This window comes from Chamaea fasciata, unplaced genomic scaffold (assembly GCF_029207755.1).
Source record: "Chamaea fasciata isolate MVZ Bird 193981 ecotype frontalis unplaced genomic scaffold, bChaFas1.0.hap1 SCAF_28, whole genome shotgun sequence".
Classification (NCBI taxonomy): Eukaryota; Metazoa; Chordata; class Aves; order Passeriformes; family Sylviidae; genus Chamaea; species Chamaea fasciata.
The window spans coordinates 4,559,857-4,579,025 of NW_027094113.1; the positions used below are offsets into that span (position 1 = coordinate 4,559,857).

Sequence of the window (19,169 nt, forward strand, 5' to 3'; positions counted from 1 at the left end):
CACCTGCCCGCGGCTGAGTCGCTCCTGGCTGTAAAAATCAGAAATCAGCGAATATTTCAATATCCGCTTTTGCGCCCCTCACGTCTCTCAGGATTTCAGTCAATGGATCGCGGCCAAGGCGGGGAAAACAAAGCGAGGACGTGGGAGGAAAAGAGGGAAAGGGCTGGAACATTCCCTCCTTTTCCAGCACCCGCCTGGATCCCTCACCTCGGCACCTCGGGGGTGTTTGGGGGTTTTTGTTGTGGAACAATCCAGCAGGGTCCAAAGCTCCCCAGCAATCCCAGCCTGTCCCAGGGTGTTTTCCCAAGGAGCCGGGCAGGGCTGGGAATGTGCCCGATCCCTGGGGAGCCTTGCAGTGGCCGCAGGGGGAAGGACCTTTCCCGGGTCTCCGTCCCAAATCCCCCTGACAGAGCTCGGCGAGGTCCCTCCTCCCCTCCGGGACACTTCTCCACGCTGATCCCACTTCCCAAAGCAGCGACTATTTTTATTTTGATTTTTAATTTTTATTTATTTCTATTTCTATTTCTGTTTCTATTTTTACTTTTACTTTTATTTTTATTTCTATTTTTTATTTTTTATTTCTATTTCTATTTTTATTTTTATTTCTATTTTTATTTTTATTTTTTATTTTTAACTTTTATTTTTACTTGTATTTTTATTTTTATTTCCATTCTTACTTTTATTTCTATTTCTATTTTTACTTTTTTTTTCTTTTTTTAAAAATTTTATTTTTATTTTCTCCTCTGCCTTTCCCTCGTGGGCACAGCTGCTCCATGTGACCCCTCTCCCCCCAGGACCTGCTGTCACCGCGGGCAGCCGTGGCAGCCAATGTCACCCCGGCGGTGGCAGCTCCTTGGCTGGCGGCCACCAGGAGGAGGTGCCAGCCGCTCAAACCTCGCACTAATTAACTCCGCTATTCCACTACCCTCATTTCCCCCTTTCTGGGCTGCTGCAGCAACTGAGCTTCACAGAAAAATTCTCCTTTTTCTGACGGTTGTGTTCCCCTGTTCTCCTCCGACCACGGAGACGCTCCCCAGCCTCGGGGGAGGACTCGGAGCCACCCAACTCCCACCCCAGAGCTCTTGAAAAAAACAAATAACCCCCAAATTTCAACATTCCCGGGTGAAAATTAACTCCCATTTCTCGCCCCTGACGTCCCCTCCGGGCAGGAATAACCTTGCTCATCCCATAAACAATGCCTTATGATTAGCGGAGGATTAAAATTCCGAATTAAAGCCGCAGAAGAAATGAGTCACATTCTGCAGGCAGGAAAGGTCACCGGGCACCCAGGAACTGAACAAAATCCCGGGGGAACAAACATCCCCGACGGCTCCACGAATCTCAAAGTGCCTCCTGCTGAATTTCACCCGGCCTGAACAAAGAATATTAACGTGAACTTTCAAGTAAACATTAGTATCCTAAAAATAACGTCCCGAGAGGGGAACGCGGCCCGTCTTCGATTCAGGCATTTGTATGAGTAAAGCGTCGGGGCAGATAACGTAGCCCTGCCACGAACAAGCCCCCCCAAAAAAAAGGAACTTTCAGCTGACCCACAGAAACGGGGCTAAAAAAAGCTTTTCTGGCAACGTTGGGCATTTGCATAAGTCGTATTTTTACGGTTCTGGGTGAAGTTTGCTGGGGCTGAAGTGCCGCCGGTGCCGGCGGTTGTGAGGCTGAGATGGATTTGGCCGGGAAGGAAGGAAGGAGACAGCTGGAATTTGGGATCTCCAAATACAGGCAGGCACCTCCGGAGGAGCAGCAGCTCCGCAGGCCGGGCAGGAATCTGGGAATTTGAGTTATGTGGGTGAATTCCAGCTCCCAGCGTGGTCGGTGCGTGAGCAGGAACAGGGGACAGAGAGAAAAAAAAACCACCACGAGGAGCCTGAAAAATAAACCGGGGGAAGGAACAGCCGGAGGAGAGCTGAGCGGCTGGGGGGGAAAAAAAAAGGTTTGAAAATGAGATTTTATAGTGAGGAAAAGGAGCTGTTGCACTGAGGAGGAGTGGGTTTTTTCACTGAGGAGAAAGGAGGTTTTACACCGAGGAGATGTGAGATTTTAAATGAGGAGAAAGGAGTTTTTACACTGAGGAGAAAGGAGGTTTTACACCGAGGAGATGTGAGATTTTAAATGAGGAGAAATGAGCTTTTAAATGAGGAGAAATTAGTTTTACCCTGAGAAGAGGAGTTTTTATACTGAGGAGAAATGAGTTTTGCACTGAGAAACGAGTTTTACACCAACAGGAATTGGAGTTTGCAGCTGTGAGCTTCAAAAAACCCCCAAAACAACAACCAGGCCCCGTGTCCTTCAGCCCTCCCGTTTCCAGAAGAAACACAAGTGTTGACATTCCTCGTGGAGATAGTGGGACACTGCTCTGGATTCCCCGACCCCAAACAATCCAATCCCGCTGCTCCCACCACAATCACCGTCTGCTTCTTCCAGCACTAAAAAATTGTTTCTTTTGATGCAGCTTTGGGCAAATCTTTATTTTTTTTACCCTTTCCCCAACCCGTGCTCCCGAGCCAGGCAAATCCAACCGGGCAGAATACAAATTTCACTCGCTGGGATGGAATTTTTTCTAAAAATATTTGGATTAGCAGGTCTGCAGTGCAAAGAGAACTGGAGCAGAGGCGGCCAGGGCCGGTGTCCCCTCAGACCTTTGACACAATTTTGGAGCCTCTTGGTTTCTTTTTTCCTCTTTCCACGAGGTCAAATGTAATAAAATAATCCCTGGGATTGGGTTTCTTAACCCCAGACAACTTCCTAGTTCAGGGATGGGTGAGAAAAGCAGTAAAAGGCATTAAAAAATTTTGAGTTGGGGTTAATTTGAGGGCAATTTATCAATTTTTTTACCTTCATCAGCTGATGTGGGGACACCCTGAAAATGCCAGGTAGGGTTGGAAGTTCAGCTTCCTTTACTCAAACTTGAGAATCCAAGATCCACATTTCTCTGGAATTATCATTTTCACCCTGGAATTGATGGTGAAAGTGCAGGTGGTGCCTCCAGGAGCAACCTAATTATTCATTAATATTTTCCCCTAATAATAATATTAACAAATATATAACTTCCCTGCAAAATCACCAGGCTCTTGACCTCTGACAGTTAAAATTGACAGTTAATGTGCAGTTCATGTTTATTCACGAGCAGCTCATTTTAGCACTTGGCCTTGGTCTGGTGGCTGAGGAGCAGAAACAGCTTTGAAGAGAAAAAAAAAATAATTTTTGTTTTTATTTTAGCTCAACGGACACAGCTGGGCTGAGACTAAGGAGGTTTGAGGCCACAAACCTCTTTCTTCAGGCCTGAGAGAGAAAAATTCGAGTTAAAATTCAAGTTAAACACAGCTCAGGAGCGAGCCTGAATCAAAGTTAATGGTGGCAAACAGGATTTGAGGAAAAGTATCCTGAAAATAATGGGGATAGGAATAAGGGAGTGGGGTATAATGGGGCAAAGGAGATGCCAGAACCTAAATGGTCCGGAGGATCCTGTGTTTTATTAATTAGGAAATATCTGAAAAAAAATAATATTTTATACACATATGTCTGTGTATGTATGTATATTCCTTCAAAAACTTCCCTTGAAATCCCGGATATCTGGATTTTACACTGTGAAAGCTGAAGGCCCCAAGGCAAAACGTCAAACAGGATCCCAAACCCCCAAATTTGGTGTCACTGATTATTTTTTTACCATCACTTTACAACCCGCTGTAGGACCAGGAACATTTAACACTTTTAACAGCGACCTTTTAATGCTGCCACAGTGTGGTTTCATAAAGAGGAAGAGCAAGGCAAGATATTGTTTTAAAAAATGCACATTATAAACTGCATAAAATACTGTTGAAAAGCCTGACATTGCTCAGAGAACCCTAATTAGGAAACATCTGGAATAATTCAAATAATTGAAAGTAAAGCACGGGTTCCACAAGGTGTAGAGTTAACTTACCTTAAAAAGCCTGATTTTGTGTGAGTTAACTGGGGAGGAGGAGGCTCTCTGGAGAGGTAATAGGACAGGAATTTGTGCCTATTTACAAAAAATAAACTGCTCAATAAATTCCTTGTAAAGAGAAATTCCGGGAAGATTCACTCCACATTCCTTTCTCTGAACAGCTTGACTGAAAAACAAAAATTAAAATTTAATTCAGTTGTTTTTTGGTTTGGTTGTTTGTTTGTTTTTTTCAGGAGTTTAGAGATAAATTCCTTCCCTGGATGAGTTTCAGGATAATTTCAGAATAATTTCAGCTGGGAATTGGAGGAATAAAAAAAGGGGAGACAGCAAAGAAAAAAAAATCCCGACTTAATTATATCCCGCACACCTCTGCGAAGTCCCCGGGGCTCCCGAGGGGATGGTGGAGGGGGTGACATTTCCACCTGCCCCATGACTAATTTAGGAAAAGGAAAAGCTGGCCAAAAAAGTTATTTTTGGCCGCGGCGGTGACGGCAGCGCACGGGGCCAGCGAGGGAGAGGGGACAGGTGCAGGGTGACACGGGGGTGGAATGAGCCCCCCAAAAAACGTGACACTGCGGGCTGGGCTGAAAGACCCCCGAAAATGGGACATTGGGGGGGTGAAATTCCCCCCCCCAAAAAATGGGATACTGGGGGGTTGAACCGCCCCAAAAATGTGATATTTGGGGGTTAAACCTCCCCCCCCCCCCCAAAAATGACATTGGGAGATTGAAACCCCATAAAATAGGACATTGACAGGTTGAAACTGCCCTAAATGCGACACTGTGGGGCTGAGTCCCCCCAAAAAATGTGACATTGGGGCATTAAACCCCCCCTAAAATATAACTATAATATAACTCCTAATAATATAAAATATAACTCCTGATTTATATATAAATATTTAATTAGAGGGTTAAACCCCTCTAAAATGCAATTTATGGGGATTAAACTCCTCCAAAATATGACATTGTCATGGTGAAACTGCCCAAAATGTGACACTGTGGGGCTGCATCCCCCCAAAGAGGTGACATTGGGGGGTTAAACCCCTCTAAAATGTAACTTTAGGGGGTTAAACCCCTCTAAAGTATGACACTGACAGGTTGAATTCCCCCAAAATGTGACATTGGGGCATTAAACCCTTCCCCCCTCAAAAGTAACATCGGGGGTTTAAAACCCTCTGAAATGTGACGTTAAGGGGGGTTAAACCTCCAAAAAATGTAACATTGGGGGGTTAAATCCCACCCAGGATGTGCCAGGGGAGGGTTTGGCTGAATTCCTCTAAAAATGTAACATTGGGGAGTTCAAACCCTCTAAAATGTGACATTAAGGGGGGTTAAACCTCCAAAAAATGTAACATTGGGGGGTTAAACCCCACCCAGGATGTGCCAGGGGAGGGTTTGCCTGAATTCCCCTAAAAATGTAACATTGGGGAGTTCAAACCCTCTAAAATGTGACATTAAGGGGGGTTAAACCTCCAAAAAATGTAACATTGGGGGGTTAAACCCCACCCAGGATGTGCCAGGGGAGGGTTTGGCTGAATTCCTCTAAAAATGTAACATTGGGGGGTTTAAAACCCTCTAAAATGTGACCTTAAGGGGGGGTTAAACCTCCAAAAAATGTAACGTTTTGGGTGTTAAACCCCTCTAAAATGTAACATCGGGTTACAGGATGTGCCAGGGGAGGGTTTGGCCGAATCCCTCCCAAAAAAATGTGACATTGAGGCTTGGCCGGACCTGCCCAAAACGTGACATTGCGGCTCATGACGGTCACAGGGCCGCTCGGGGCGGGGACACGGCCCTATAAATCCGCCCCAAAAGCGCCTTTTCCTCAATGAAAGGCTCGGGGAGGCACCGCAGGGAAGGAGGGAATAGCGACAGCGGAGTTTGGGGTTTTTTTAATTTGTTCCGCTCAAAGTTCTTAGAGCTTTCCCAATTTTGTTGTTTTTTGGTGGGTTTTTTTTTTTCCCCCCCTTCTCGTCACATTCCGGCTCAAGAGGCGACTCGGCAGAATGAAATATATTATAGGCATCGGAGGGTAAGTCCCCGCTAAAATCTGGGCTGTTTCACGGTTTGTTTTGTGTTTTTTTTTTTTTTTTTTTTCCTGGTTTGTTTTTCTTTTTGTACGGGAGATGGGGATTGTTCGTCTGGGCTATGGAGTGAGATTCGGGATACAGGGTTTGAGGGATGATGCAACGTGCCGAGTGGTGCTTAAACACAGAGGGCTCCGCAGGGTGACATACACTTTTATATATCCTTTAATAAATATCCTACTAGCTGCTTTTAGATGTATATTTATTTTATAAACAATTTTAGATCTATTTTATAGGATTAAAAGGATGGATGTTGCTTCGACCGAGTTTTGCAGGGCAGCACATCCTTTCCGACTTGTCTATATTTTAGATACACTTTATATGTATCTTATATAAATTTATTTGTGTTATATACACATTTATATATACAAATTTATACTTTCACGTTTATATATATATATTTAGAGATACTTTTATCCATAGTTTTATATACCCTTTTATAGGGTTAACAGGAGGGATGCTGAGATGGCAAAACCCCTCTCTCAAGTTAAATTTAGAGGCCAGATAGACCAAAAGAAAAAATTTAAAATTTTCTCTGGAAGGCGAAGAGGGAGAAAAAAAATCCTGTTTCTAATAAAATGGGGTGGTGCTGTATAAAGGGCATCGGTTTTCATTTTTTAAAAAAGCAGGATTTAAGGTGCGTTTGTGCTGGGACGGGGTGAGAGTGAGGCGGGAAGGTTCCGGAAATGGAACAGTGAGCGGCTAATACGGGTTATTGAAATGATAATACATTAATAATATGCGACCGAGGGGATTTATACCAAAAAAAAAAAAAAAAAGAGGAGGAATAACACAAGTGAGAGGGAAGTTATTCAGGGCTTTTACATTAAACGGGTGTGGGAGGGAGGGCAGCTCGGCCGCTCCATCTGGAGCAGCGGGACCGCGGCTTTGAGGGGGCGGCCATGGCGGCCCCGAGCTCCCCTCAGGAACCCAGGGCTGCAAAGGGGCGGCCATGGCGGCCCCGAGCTCCCCACACAGACCCGTGAGGAACCCCCACTGGCGGCCATGGCGGCCCCGAGCTCCCCACACGGACCCGTGAGGAACCCCCACTGGCGGCCATGGCGGCCCCGAGCTCCCCACACAGACCCGTGAGGAACCCCCACTGGCGGCCATGGCGGCCCCGAGCTCCCCACACAGACCCGTGAGGAACCCCCACTGGCGGCCATGGCGGCCCCGAGCTCCCCACACAGACCCGTGAGGAACCCCCACTGGCGGCCATGGCGGCCCCGAGCTCCCCACACAGACCCGTGAGGAACCCCCACTGGCGGCCATGGCGGCCCCGAGCTCCCCACACAGACCCGTGAGGAACCCCCACTGGCGGCCATGGCGGCCCCGAGCTCCCCTCAGCGCCGCGGCTGCGCGCGCGCGGGAACCGGCGCGGCCGTTACACGCGGCCGAGCGCGGGCGCGCGGCGCTGGAAAGGGGCGGGGCGGGACCGCCTGGGGGCGGCCTCAGCCAATCAGCAGCCGGGGAAAGGGCGGGGCCGGGGATGGGCGCAGCCAATCGGCGGCCGGGCGCTGGAGGGGCGGGAAATTCAAATGAGCGCGGGAGGAGTTAGGGGCCCTCAGGGCCAGTGCCCGGGTCCCCTCAGGTCAGTACCCGGGTCCCCTCGGGGGCTCGGATCCCTCAGGGTCGGTGCCCGGGTCCCCTCGGGGTCGGTGCCCGGGTCCCCTCGGGGGCTCCCGCCGCCGGTCGGTGCTCGGATCCCTCGGGGCTCGGCTCCTGCAGCGGGGTCTGTCCCGCCGGGGGTCCCGGTGACTCCCAGACCCGGTTCTAACGCGATCCTTCCACCTCTGTCTCGCCCCGCTCCCTGCAGGGTCACCAATGGTGGCAAAACCACCTTGACCAACAGGCTGGTCAAGGCTCTCCCCAACTGCTGCGTGGTCCATCAGGACGATTTCTTCAAGGTAAGCTGAGTCCCCTCTTCCTTGCAGCGTTAATTGTACATGCAGGGCAAGTCAGTTTTGACAGCTTAGGAGCCACAAGCTTTCTGGTTTTGTGCGGGGGGGGGGGTTTAATATATATATTTAATTTTTAAATGACTGGACAGGTGGGGAGTTTCTGACCTTTACAAATGCCATAGGAGCTTGGCATGACCCAGCTCAAAGTGGTCGCAGCAAAGCCACCTTTAAGTGTTAACAACGGATTTAAATTTAGCACTGATTTCAGGCAGAGGTTATTTACTGTGCTCTGCATGAATGATCTTCTCCATATTGGGATTTCCCACCTTATTTTATTGAACTAAGAATGAGGCTGCTAAGTGATGCTTTAGGATTTAAGCACCTCCATGCTGGTTTAAATACGGAAAGGGGGTTTTATGGGGGAGCTTTGATAGAACCCAATTAAAATATTGCAGAGATTGAAGCAGAAGACCTTCACTGCCTTCTGCCTGGGAGTGCAGAATGTCCTAACCCCTGCAGTATTTCATGGGAATGATGATATTCCTGGACCCCACCACACGTGGAAGTCCAAGAGATGCAGGAATGGGCTTGGAGCAGTTGTGGGTCATCCCCGAAACATGAAATGCTCCAGTCCCACCATCATGTGCTCAGTCTGTCCTGCACAGATTTGATCACTGAGGAGCCCCTTGGGGGGAGGAACTCTGTTTGATTTTCCATAAAAATCTGTAGCTTCTCTTCTGAGTGAATGGCAGCCAGAGGAAAGCGATAACTGAGCAACCAAAGTGCTGCAGTGCCCACCTTCATTTTTATTAGAGGACTTCAAATACCTATTCTATCTAAAGAAATGTACATTCTAGCACTTGTTTGCACTTTAAAATTCATAGGTGTTGGTTTATAAACAACACCCTGTAGTGTTTTGCCAACTTACAACCAACGTGCCAAGCGATTAACGTAAAAAATCTTTGTCCAGAGCGGTTTGAGCGAGGCAAGGGAACTTCCCAGAGCTCTTGGGGTTGGGGAGAGCTGGGGATGTGAGTGTCCCTGCGGCCCCAGGGGTGGTTGTGTGGTGCAGGAGTGGCCAGGTGCTGGTGGCATCGGAGGGGGCTGGTCCCGCTGAGGTTGCAGCAATGTTTTATTGCTCACTATATTTCAGCCACAAGATCAAATAGAAGTCGGGGAAGACGGCTTTAAGCAATGGGATGGTAAGAGCAGTGCTCCCTTATAGGATGCAGTAACGTATATTCTTTTTCCTAAGTTATCTCTTTTCCTTTATTAAAAGCTTTAACAGTAAATATCTGTAAAATCATAACTTTACCGAGCTCCATCTGTTTTATACCTCCGAGCCCGTGGTGTTTGCTGGCGTTTGATGGTGTCCCCTTTTTCCCACCCACCCCCTTTCTCCTGACCAGTGTTGGATTCCCTGGATATGGAGGCAATGGTGAGCACAGTGCGGGCCTGGATTGAGAACCCCGTGAAGTTTGCCCGCTCCCACGGGGTGACTGTCACACCTGGCTCTAGAGAGCCAACCTCCCAAGACACCCATGTCTTGCTCATTGAAGGCTTCCTGCTTTATAATTACAAGTAAGGTTTGGAGAACTCTTCATGGTTTGCCAGGGAAGGCCCTTAAATCCCTCGGGCCGCAGCTAAAAACTCCTTGTTTGCTAATTTCCCCTCCCTGCCTTGTTCTGAATTCTCACCCCCGGAGGGTTTTCTGCTGGTAAATGTAAAATTAACTCCTGAATGTAGAAGTGAGGTGAATTGAAGGTTCTGATTTAGGGCACAGGGGAGTTTCAGAGCAGGGTTTTTGATGGCAGAGGGGTGCAGGCTTCCCCTCATCCCCCCAGCGTGGTGAGAACAAGGCAATAATCCATTCACACTGCCTGGAATCTCTCCTGGAATTGAGGAGCTGTTCTTTCCCCTGCTTGTTTTACACTGAGCTTAGTGAGAGGAGCAAGCTGTGGCAGAGAGAACTCCCTGGGTTTTTGTGGAGAAACATGGAATCCCAGGGTGGTTTGGAAGGGACGTTAAAGCCCATCCAGCTCCAAGCCCTGGCCAGCCTGGCCTTGGACATGTCCATGAGCATGAGCTGAGGAGTTCTGCCCCATCCCAGATTTTGCTGCAAACTGATGTTGGAATGCTCTAGGAAGAGCCAGAGTTCCCAGCCCAGTGCCTGATCCTGCACAGGATCCCCTCTGATCCCCCTCAGGACCAGTGGCAGGAGTTTGGGTGGGAGAAGTCCCTGCTTGGGCCATTGTGACCTTCAGAAAGTTGTTTTCCGTGGTTTTGAGTTAACAATCCCATGAGGGGAAGCACTTACCCTTGGGCTGTCTTCAACAGACACAAATCCCATAGAGGCAGAGAGATTTCTGTGGTGTCTGGGGTGATTTTTGCTGTCACTAAAGTGAGATGTCCACACTGTGTCCTTGTCCCCTCCCCAGACCCCTGATCGAGCTGTTCGACCTTCGTTACTACCTGGCCGTGCCCTACGACGAGTGCAAGAGGAGGAGGAGGTGAGAGCACCCCTGGCTGTGCATCCAGCCCTTCCCTCTGGTCCTTTAGGTTGCTCTTAGTCATGGAATCATGGAATGGTTGGAAGGACCCTAAAGGTCATCTCAGCCCACCCCTGCCATGGGCAGGGACCTTCCACTGCCCCAGCCCGGCCTTGGACACTGCCAGGGATGGGAATTGGCAGTTTCTGGGATGTTTTGGTTGGATTAGAGTGGGAAATTTAATACAAGTGGAGGAAGGGAACTTGGAATCACGGCTTGGGGTTGGAGAAGACCTCTGAGATGAAATCCAGCCATCACATCCCCAAATGCCACATCCATCATTTCCAAACCCAGGGATGGGGGACCCCACCACTGCCCCTGGGCAGCCTGTGCTGATCCTTTCCATGACATTTTTCTTTTCCTAACCTCACCTAAAGCCCAGGCCCTGCTGACATTCCTGTTTTTATTCCCAGCACACGGAATTACACCGTCCCTGACCCCCCCGGCCTCTTCGATGGCCACGTGTGGCCCATGTACCTCAAACACAGGAAGGAGATGGAGGACTGTGGGGTGGACGTGGGTAAGTCCCTCCCAAACACAAATCCCTCAGCCTTGCAGCTGGAATTGAAGGAATTGGGTGATTTCATTCCAGGAAACTTCCCACTGGGATGATGCAGGGTGCTATTTTTACTCCCGAGTTGTAATCCTGGCCTACTTTGGATAAATACAGGCAGTTTTAGAGCTAAGAACTTATTTCCCTCTGCTTTGTACTCTTAAGGACTTAAGAGGGGATAAAAAAAATTAAAAAGGAATTTATAATGGAATAAGGATTTCACAGGCCACTGTGCTTTCAGGATGATTCTCTTTTTCCAATAGAAAAACAAGTTATCCTTTGGGTCAGTAAAACATGAAATATTTAAAAACTAATCCGCAAAACCTTGTTCTGATGGGAAGCCCCAGCCTGACTCCCCCATTTTTTTTTTCTCCCAGTTTATTTAGACGGCCTGAAGTCGAGGGATGAACTCTACAACCAAGTCTTTGAAGATATTCACAACAAGCTCCTAAACTGCTCATAGGTAACTAAAATCCAGAGGGCAGGGATTGTGCTGGGAACATCCTGGATCTCACCCTGGATCTCACCCCTTTTCCCTTTCCTCCTTTCCAGGGTCTGGGAAGATCTGGAAAATCCGTGTACAGCGTGATGTAAATAATACTTGGAAGTGGGAATTGGGGTTATTTGTGTGAACTCCTCTCCCACTGCCCTTTGGCAAGTCCCTTCTGTATATAATTGAAAACTTGAGGATAACTTATTCCCACCACGTGGACAGGATCTCCTCGGTGGGGTTTGGGTTTTGGTTTTTTTTTTGTAATTATTTTATATTCCACTGGCTTACAGAGAAGCTGGAACCAGCATTTTTATAGCAGAGCAAAGTAGAGCTGTGCTGGGACAATGAGGGAGCTGCTGCAGACAGGAAGGCTTCGTGCAAGGCTTGCTTGTAACATCCTCAGTTCAGTAAAAATCCACTTCAGTCTCTTTCTGGGGTCCTGATTTCATTCCTCACTGTGGCTCTGAAGCTCATCCAAAACACAACAGCCCCTTTCTCCTGGGTGTTTGGAATTCCAGCCCTTCCACACCTCACTGGTTGGGTTTGGGTGCTCCCAGGTGGGAAATGGCTCAGTTTGGGAATTTAAATCCATGAGGTGAACTGGGGGGGATTCCTCAGGGAATGGGAAATGAAAACTCTGCTTCCCTAAGAACCATTTCAGGCATTAAAGCCGAAACACCATCCAGATTTCAGCTGGGGAGAGGGCAGTGCCACCCCTGTCCGTACAAAACCTGCCCAAACAAACACTGGGAGCTCTCAGGCACTGAAACAACTCGGCTGGGGGAAAATCTTCCCAAGATTTTGGGGCCTGAATTAGAAGCAGTGCTCTGGGAAAGCAGCTGCCACAGGCTAGTGAGGAGTCACCCAAAAACCCAGAGGGGAGCCAGATCCATCTCCTTGTCCTTGTCTTACTCCAGTGATTTTCCAGTTGTCCTGAGCAGAGATTCCATGGCCAGAACGAGCTCTGGCTCCTCTGGCTTCTTCCCCAGGCTGTTTCCATGGGATTTCCTGTGCCTGGTTTCCATGGGGTTTTCCCTGGGCCTGGTTTCCATGGGGTTTTCCCTGGGCCTGGTTTCCATGGGGTTTTCCCTGGGCCTGGTTTCCATGGGATTTCCTGGGCCTGGTTTCCATGGGGTTTTTCCTTGTGCCTTCAGGGGTTGATTTAAGCTGTGCAAAAGCATTTAGGGTTTGTGAAGACTTATAAGGGAAAAGCCCTGGCTCCCACCTCCTGCCAGACTCCGGGAAGCAGAAATTGAAGCCTAAAAAAGGCATTTTGGTGTCTTTGTCCACAGAGGGAAACGTCACGGGGCGGTGGCAGCTCCAGCTGCAGAGAGGGGACTGGAGCAGAACATCCCAGTAACGTCACAGCACATCCCCTTCACTCCCAACACCAGTTCCTACAGGCTCCAGGATCAGCAGGCTCATGAATCACACCCCAAATTCTGCTTTTTTACAGCTGTTTTGGTGTCGTTTCGTGCCTCCACGCGGCCGAGATCCCCTGCTGCTCCGGGCCAGTGCAGCTCCTTGGCTGGGATGAATGACCAGTGACTCCCCAGAGCCTTTTGGGAGTGTGAAACCCAAGCCCCGGGCACGCAGAGAATCCGGGAGGGTTTCTCACTATGTGAACTTTGGGAACAGCCGGGCCTATAGGATTTCCATACATCCTTTCACCCACTGCCTCTGCATCCAGAAAGCCTCCAAATCCTCAGCCCAAAGCCTGCCCAGGGCACGCTGAGGGCTCCGTGTCCCCTCCCCGTGGCCCGTGGACACGGGGACAGCCCCAGTCACGCCACCTCCCTTGGCAGGGAACACCAGGGCAGATCAAACAGCAGCAGCTCCACGTGTCCCGCGGATGGGAATGAAACCTAAACCTGTTGGAACGTCAGCAGGGACGTGGGGCATGGCCCCTCAGCCCCCTGGAGCCACAGGGGTCACGGTGGAGTGACAATAAATCCGAAATGGAGCAAATCCCCATGGCACGGAGCTGAGCTGGAGGTGAACCCAGCCAGCCAGCCAGCCAGGGGGACGCCTGCCATCCACTGGGATTTGGCTGGTGATTCCCCCGGATCAAATTCAGCTGGATCTGGGCTCCCCGGGGTCACGGGCAGCTGGGAAGCCCTCGGTGCTCCCAGGGGAAACGCGCTCCTGCTCTGGCGTTCAGAATGTGACGCTTTGGGACCCGGCTGCCCCTGTCCTTAGCAGTGAGGGAGCTCAGGCAAGAGGGGCTGGGGGCTCCCCCAGCCTGGGAACACCCCACAAACCATCCCCAGACCTCCCTCCACACCCGCAGCGAGCTCACCCACCAGCACTGGGCCTCATGAGGAAAAAAAACATTTCCTCCCACCCCGAATTAAGGAAACCCCTCTGGGACGGGAGCACAGTGGGGGAGTTGTCACCACACGTCCTTATCTCCCTCCCAACCCATCCTGCCACGGCAGGAGCTGAGGCGGCCACCCCGTGACACAGAAACCTTTATTCTGGGAAAAGGGGGAGCCAGGGCTGGGACCAGAGGTGCAGCACCCCGGGGGGAATGGGGGCTGCCGGGGGGGTGCAGAGTGCATGGCCACGCAGGGATCAGTCCTCGGTCCCAGCCCACGCGTGGCTGCTGCTGTAGCGTAGAGGGGGGAGCTTTGCCCACCAACCCCCCCCGGGGCAGGGGGGCAGCTCAGGGACCCGCGCGGCGTGGGGACGAACGCCCCGGAGCGCAGCAGCAGCGACAGGGAGCGCAGGGACACGAGCCAGGCAGGAGCTGCAGGCAGGAAGGCGAACCCCGGGGTGGCACAGCCCCAAGCCCACGAGGCGGGGGCTCCAGGGGGAGGCACAAACACCCCGGGGACACAGCCCGGGGGTGACAGGGACACCGGGCGGCACCGGAGCCCCCGGGGCCGCCCGCCTTAGCGGATGCTGCCGTCGCCCTCGCTGCTCTGCAGCTTCTCCCTCTCGATGGACCACACCAGCTCCTGCACGAACTTCATCTCCGAGGCCACCTGCTTGGCCAGGGCCTCGTAGTGGTTCTCCAGCTTGCGGTAGCGCCGCTTGAGCCCGTTGGCAGCCTGCACCACGCTCTTGGTCTCCTCCTGCGCCTGCTTCTTCAGCGCCTCCGTCTTGTGCAGCTCCTGCCGGATCTGCCGCAGGTCCTGGCTGATGCTCTCGTTCTCCTCCTTGTACCACGACTCCTTCTCCTCGTAGATGGACAGCAGCGCCTCGATGTCCTCCCGGAAGGATTTCTTGTTCCTCTCCAGCTCTCGGAGGCTCTCCTCGGCCGCAGCCACCTCCTCCATGACCTTGGAGAAGCGCTCGAAGTTGATGTAGGTGTTGTTGGGGGGCATGCTGGAGTGGGATTTGATGGTGTACTCCTTGAGGCGCGTGGTCTTCAGCCGGCGCCGCTCGGGCTTCTTGCAGCTGTCCTCGTTGCGGACGTTCCTCCTCTTGATCACCTGTGGCAGGGACAGTCGTGGCTGCAGCAGCCCCCCCCAGGGCTGGGGGAGCAGCAGAGCCCCGGCCTCGGGGGCTCAGGCACCCCCAAAGTGCCGATTCTTTGGGTTCTCACCTTAATCCAAGGGTGCTCCAGGCTCTGGGCGATGGTCATTCGCTTCCTGCAAACACAGCAAGGCCGGGGTCAGGGCAGAGGCTTTGCTCCTCCCCCCCTGTTAGAGCCCTGGGAAAGCAGCTTGGATCCCAGGATCACCCCACAAACCCAGACAGGAGCTGCATCCAGCCCCCCAACTCCTCAAACTGCCTCCCAAGAGAAACACGGGCAGAGAGGATCCTGCGGGAACCTCCCGACCCCACTGCTCCTTCCCAAACCCTGAGCCCTGGGGGGCCCAGCTCAAACCCTCCCAAACCCCAGAGGAGCTCCTGCACCCTCAGGGGGATCCCAGAATTCACACAGGAGAGAGGGAGCTGCCTGTACACAGCAGGTTGGGCAGGGGTGAACTGTCCCCTCTCCCCGAGGAACCCCCAGCTCTGCTCCCTGTCCCTCACTTGGGGTCCTTGACAAGCAGGCGGCGGATGAAGTCCTTGGCCAGCTCGCTGGTGTTGCTGAAATATTCCTCGTCGAAGTCGTAGTTGACAGCAGAGATGTTGGTCAGGGTCTCCTGCTTTGTCTCCCCCAGGAACGGGGAGGCTCCGCTCAGCCTGAGGAGAGAGAGACGGTTGGGACACCCCAAAAAGGCTCCAGCCCGAGCTGGGGGGCTCATCCTGCACCCTGTGCCCTCCAGAGCTGCCCTATACTCACAGGATGTAGGTGATGACCCCGATGCTCCTGGAAGAGAGAGGGAGAGGAGGCTGAAGTCCCACAGAGCTTTTGGCACCAGGGGAGACCCACCGGCACGAGGGGATTGGCTGCTGGAGCCGTGGGAAGGGGCTCAGGAGGGGAATCACTCACCACATGTCGGCCTCCAGCCCCAGGGGCTCGTAGTTCACGATTTCTGGGGCTTTAGGGGGAAAAGGGAGAAAATGGGTTTATTGTGGCACATCCTGGCAGCAGCACCGGAGTGCTGGGTGTCTCTCCAGGATTAACCCAAAGCTTTCAGCAGCCCCCAGGAGTGCTCACCTACGAACTCTGGGGTCCCAAAGATATTCTTGAACTCGTTGCCAGCCTCAATCTTGTGGGCGATCCCGAAGTCGATGAGTTTGATGCGAGGGTTTGGCACGTTCTTGTCCAGCAGCATGATGTTCTCTGGCTGTGGGGGGAGAGCACCTGGGTCTGTGGGAGCCTGTGGGAGCTGCCCTGGGCCCCTCATTCCAGAGGAGAGGATGAGTGCCTCAAACTGGGAGAGATCCCAAACACCAGCACGAGTGCACAGACCCCCACTCCTCAGTGCTGATTTCCAGACCCCACTTGGGAGTTCATCTCTGCTCCCAGTGCTGAACTCAGGGTGTCTGCAGCCCCCAGATCCCACCTGGGGGCTCCCAGTGCTGACCACAGGCTGTCTGCAGCCCCCAGAGCTCACCTGGGGGCTCCCAGTGCTGACCACTGGCTGTCTGCAGCCCCCAGATCCCACCTGGGGGCTCCCAGTGCTGAACTCAGGGTGTCTGCAGCCCCCAGAGCTCACCTGGGGGCTCCCAGTGCTGACCACGGGCTGTCTGCAGCCCCCAGAGCTCACCTGGGGGCTCCCAGTGCTGAACTCAGGGTGTCTGCAGCCCCCAGATCCCACCTGGGGGCTCCCAGTGCTGAGCACGGGCTGTCTGCAGCCCCCAGATCCCACCTGGGGGCTCCCAGTGCTGACCACGGGCTGCCTGCAGCCCCCAGAGCTCACCTGGGGGCTCCCAGTGCTGAACTCAGGGTGTCAGCAGCCCCCAGAGCTCACCTTGAGGTCGAAGTGTGCGATGTGCTTGGAGTGCAGGTAGTGCACCCCATCCAGGATCTGCTTGAGGAACTGCGTGGCCTCTTCCTCGGTCAGGGATTCCTTCTCGGCCAGGAAATCGAAGAGCTCCCCGCCGGACACCAGCTCGAGGATGAGCACCACGTCGGTCTTGTTCTCGAAGATGTCGTGCAGGGTGATGATGTTGGGGTGCTGGATCTCGCGCAGGATGTCCACTTCGCGCTCGATCTCCTCGCGGCTCACGCCGCGGCGGCTGGACGAGAGCCGCCGCTTCTTGATGAACTTGGCCGCGTACTCCAGCCCCGTTTTCCTCTCCCGGCACTTGCGCACGATGGCGAACTGGCCGCTGGGGGGTGAGGGGAGGAGCTGCGGCACGGGGCGCTGCAGGATGCAGTTTTTCCGCCCCCCCCCCCTCCCCTCAGGAATGCCGTGAACTGGGATGTGGTGGTGCCCGCCTGGCTTTACACACCCAGCCAGGATGGAGGAAGGGAATCCCGAAATTCCTCCCAGGAATGTGGCGGCTGGCACGTTATTTTTGGAATCCTCCCTGGGCTGTTCGGGTGCTGCTGTGATCACCCAGGGTGGGAGATGCCCACCAGGCAGGAGCCCCCAGGAGCCCAGTGGTCCCAGAAAACCCTAAAACCCTGACGGAGAAGGGCAGGAGGAGGAGGAAATGCCTGAAATACCCGAGACTCCTTTCCACCTTTGTACATCCCCGGATCACGGCTCTGAGGAGCAGAGCGGGGTCCGTCCATGGGCACCACATCCCTCCCCACGGCTCAGAAACAACCTGAGGAGCAACCCCTGGAAGTTCCTCTGCTTTGATAAAAAAAAACCCACTTAATTGACCGAAACCGCTTTTGCTGCCCAAGTGCCCGAGGAGGAGCCACGGCGTGGGGCTGGAGGATCTCCCCCCGCCGCCGCCCCGGCATCCCGGCTGGTTCAATCCCATCCGCAGGCTCTGAGTCACCCTGGATCCCTCCCACAGGCGCCGGGCCAGGCGAGGAGGGCCGGAAGCCGGAGCTCCACCGGCAGCAGCGTTAATTAACACTTTTTGGTTTTTTTTTTTAAAAATCTCTATCTGCCAGAGGTGCCTGACTCTGCACGGCCCCGGCCCTGCTGCCTGCAGAGGGGACACAGGGACACCACAGGGGATCCAGGGAAGCTCCGGGCCGGGGGTGCAGCCGAGGTAAGGCCCCCCCAGAACACAGGGGGATGTCTCTCACCTGCCCAGCTCCTCTCCCATCTCATAGAAATCCTCCACGCTCTCCTGGCGGAAGGTGGACATGGCTGCGGGGCTCTCTGCAGCGGGACCGTCCCGGGGCTGCCAGCGCTGGGTGTCAGGAGGGGAGAGCAGCCGGGGATCAGCACCTGTGGCAGCGGGAAAAAGCCGGGATGTGTCCGGGAGCTCCAGGCAAGAGCCGGCACAGGGATCCCCATTCCCCGGGGGACGCACAGCCCCGGGCTGGGTCAGTCGAGTTAGTCCCCGGGGTGTCCCCCGGTGTCACCACACCCCAAAACCCGGGGGACAGAGAAGGGGAGGGGGCCACGGCCTTTCCCTGCCCCACAGGCCGCACAGCCGCCGCCCACCCAATCCTCCTCATCCCTTTCCTGGCTCCCTTCCCCTCCCGTCCCACACTGACCCTCCCTGCCCGCAGCCCCCCACCCAATCCCCACAGCCCCTCTCCTCCCAATCCCTGCCCCACAGCCCGTTCCAGTTCCCCAGGGCCCCACTCACACCCACAGCCCCCCAAACCCTCCCCATCCCTTCCGTCCTCCACATTCCCCCCATCCTAATCCCCAACGTCTCCTTTTCCAGCCCCACGGCCCCTCGCAATGGCGATCCCCCTCACTGCCCCTCCCTATCCCACAGGCCCCACAACCCCCAATCGCGTCCCACAGCACCTCCCAGCCCCACAGGCCTCACACCCACAACCCCCCCCATTCCTCCCTTTGCTTCCCCACCCCACCCCACAGGCCTCAACCCCCGCACACCCCACCCCGCGCCATCCCTCCCTCCCTCCCCAACCCACTCTCCCTCCATCACGCTTCTCCCACCCGCACAGCCCCTCGCCTCCCCTCCCGGCCCCACGTGGCCCCTCACAGACCCTCATTTTCCCCGGTCCCCCCCGTTCCCAACCTGGGCCGCCGCCGCCCGCGTCGCCGCCGCCACATTCCACCACAGCAGGACCCGCCCCTCCCGCACAAACCACGCCCGCCTCCGCAACGAGCCACGCCCACTCCGCACCACCCTCTTTGAGCAAGCTCCGCCCAGCTCTGGTCCCGCCCACCCCGCTCGGAGGCCACGCCCCGCCGGTTA

At 53.6% G+C, this 19,169-nt stretch overlaps 2 protein-coding genes and 1 long non-coding RNA gene across 4 annotated transcripts; 1 reads left to right on the forward strand and 2 right to left on the reverse strand.

Moving 5' to 3' along the window:
* Positions 1-982: 982 nt before the first annotated feature.
* Positions 983-4,339, reverse strand: LOC136302338 (uncharacterized). Its single transcript, XR_010724042.1, has 2 exons — positions 4,308-4,339; positions 983-4,106 (listed from the first exon to the last, which is right to left on the reverse strand). It is a non-coding gene; the product is annotated as an uncharacterized lncRNA (long non-coding RNA).
* Positions 4,340-5,745: 1,406 nt separating this feature from the next.
* Positions 5,746-11,950, forward strand: NMRK2 (nicotinamide riboside kinase 2). Of its 2 annotated transcripts, XM_066205768.1 has the most exons (8): positions 5,857-5,971; positions 7,843-7,933; positions 9,081-9,129; positions 9,337-9,508; positions 10,366-10,437; positions 10,890-10,996; positions 11,407-11,492; positions 11,582-11,950. In XM_066205768.1, exons 1-7 carry the CDS (start codon positions 5,946-5,948, stop codon positions 11,490-11,492), a joined length of 603 nt encoding a protein of 200 aa, XP_066061865.1. In that variant the 5' UTR covers positions 5,857-5,945; the 3' UTR covers positions 11,582-11,950. The 2 variants fall into 2 exon arrangements, with proteins under 2 accessions (XP_066061864.1, XP_066061865.1); XM_066205767.1 differs by lacking the exon at positions 9,081-9,129 and having other exon boundaries at positions 5,746-5,971.
* A 2,030-nt stretch (positions 11,951-13,980) lies between these two features.
* Positions 13,981-19,059, reverse strand: DAPK3 (death associated protein kinase 3). The gene is made up of 9 exons (XM_066205764.1): positions 18,990-19,059; positions 18,076-18,220; positions 16,835-17,195; positions 16,078-16,207; positions 15,910-15,958; positions 15,760-15,786; positions 15,507-15,659; positions 15,073-15,118; positions 13,981-14,959 (listed from the first exon to the last, which is right to left on the reverse strand). The coding sequence occupies exons 2-9, from the start codon at positions 18,135-18,137 to the stop codon at positions 14,417-14,419; spliced, it is 1,371 nt and encodes a 456-aa protein (XP_066061861.1). The 5' UTR covers positions 18,138-18,220; positions 18,990-19,059; the 3' UTR covers positions 13,981-14,416.
* Between the last annotated feature and the right edge of the window lie 110 nt (positions 19,060-19,169).

What these genes read in the sequence shown, in the direction of transcription:
- NMRK2 (XM_066205767.1), top strand. Translation starts at nt 5,768, where the DNA reads ATGAAAGGCTCGGGGAGGCACCGCAGGGAAGGAGGGAATAGCGACAGC. An exon ending in TTCCTGCTTTATAATTACAA is followed by an intron (nt 9,509 to 10,365) that starts GTAAGGTTTGGA and finishes TCCCCTCCCCAG; the next exon opens with ACCCCTGATCGAGCTGTTCG. An exon ending in GGACTGTGGGGTGGACGTGG is followed by an intron (nt 10,997 to 11,406) that starts GTAAGTCCCTCC and finishes TTTTTCTCCCAG; the next exon opens with TTTATTTAGACGGCCTGAAG.
- DAPK3 (XM_066205764.1), bottom strand. Translation starts at nt 18,137, where the DNA reads ATGTCCACCTTCCGCCAGGAGAGCGTGGAGGATTTCTATGAGATGGGA. An exon ending in GGGCTGGAGGCCGACATGTG is followed by an intron (nt 15,787 to 15,909) that starts GTGAGTGATTCC and finishes TCTCTCTTCCAG; the next exon opens with GAGCATCGGGGTCATCACCT. An exon ending in CTGCTTGTCAAGGACCCCAA is followed by an intron (nt 15,119 to 15,506) that starts GTGAGGGACAGG and finishes CTGTGTTTGCAG; the next exon opens with GAAGCGAATGACCATCGCCC.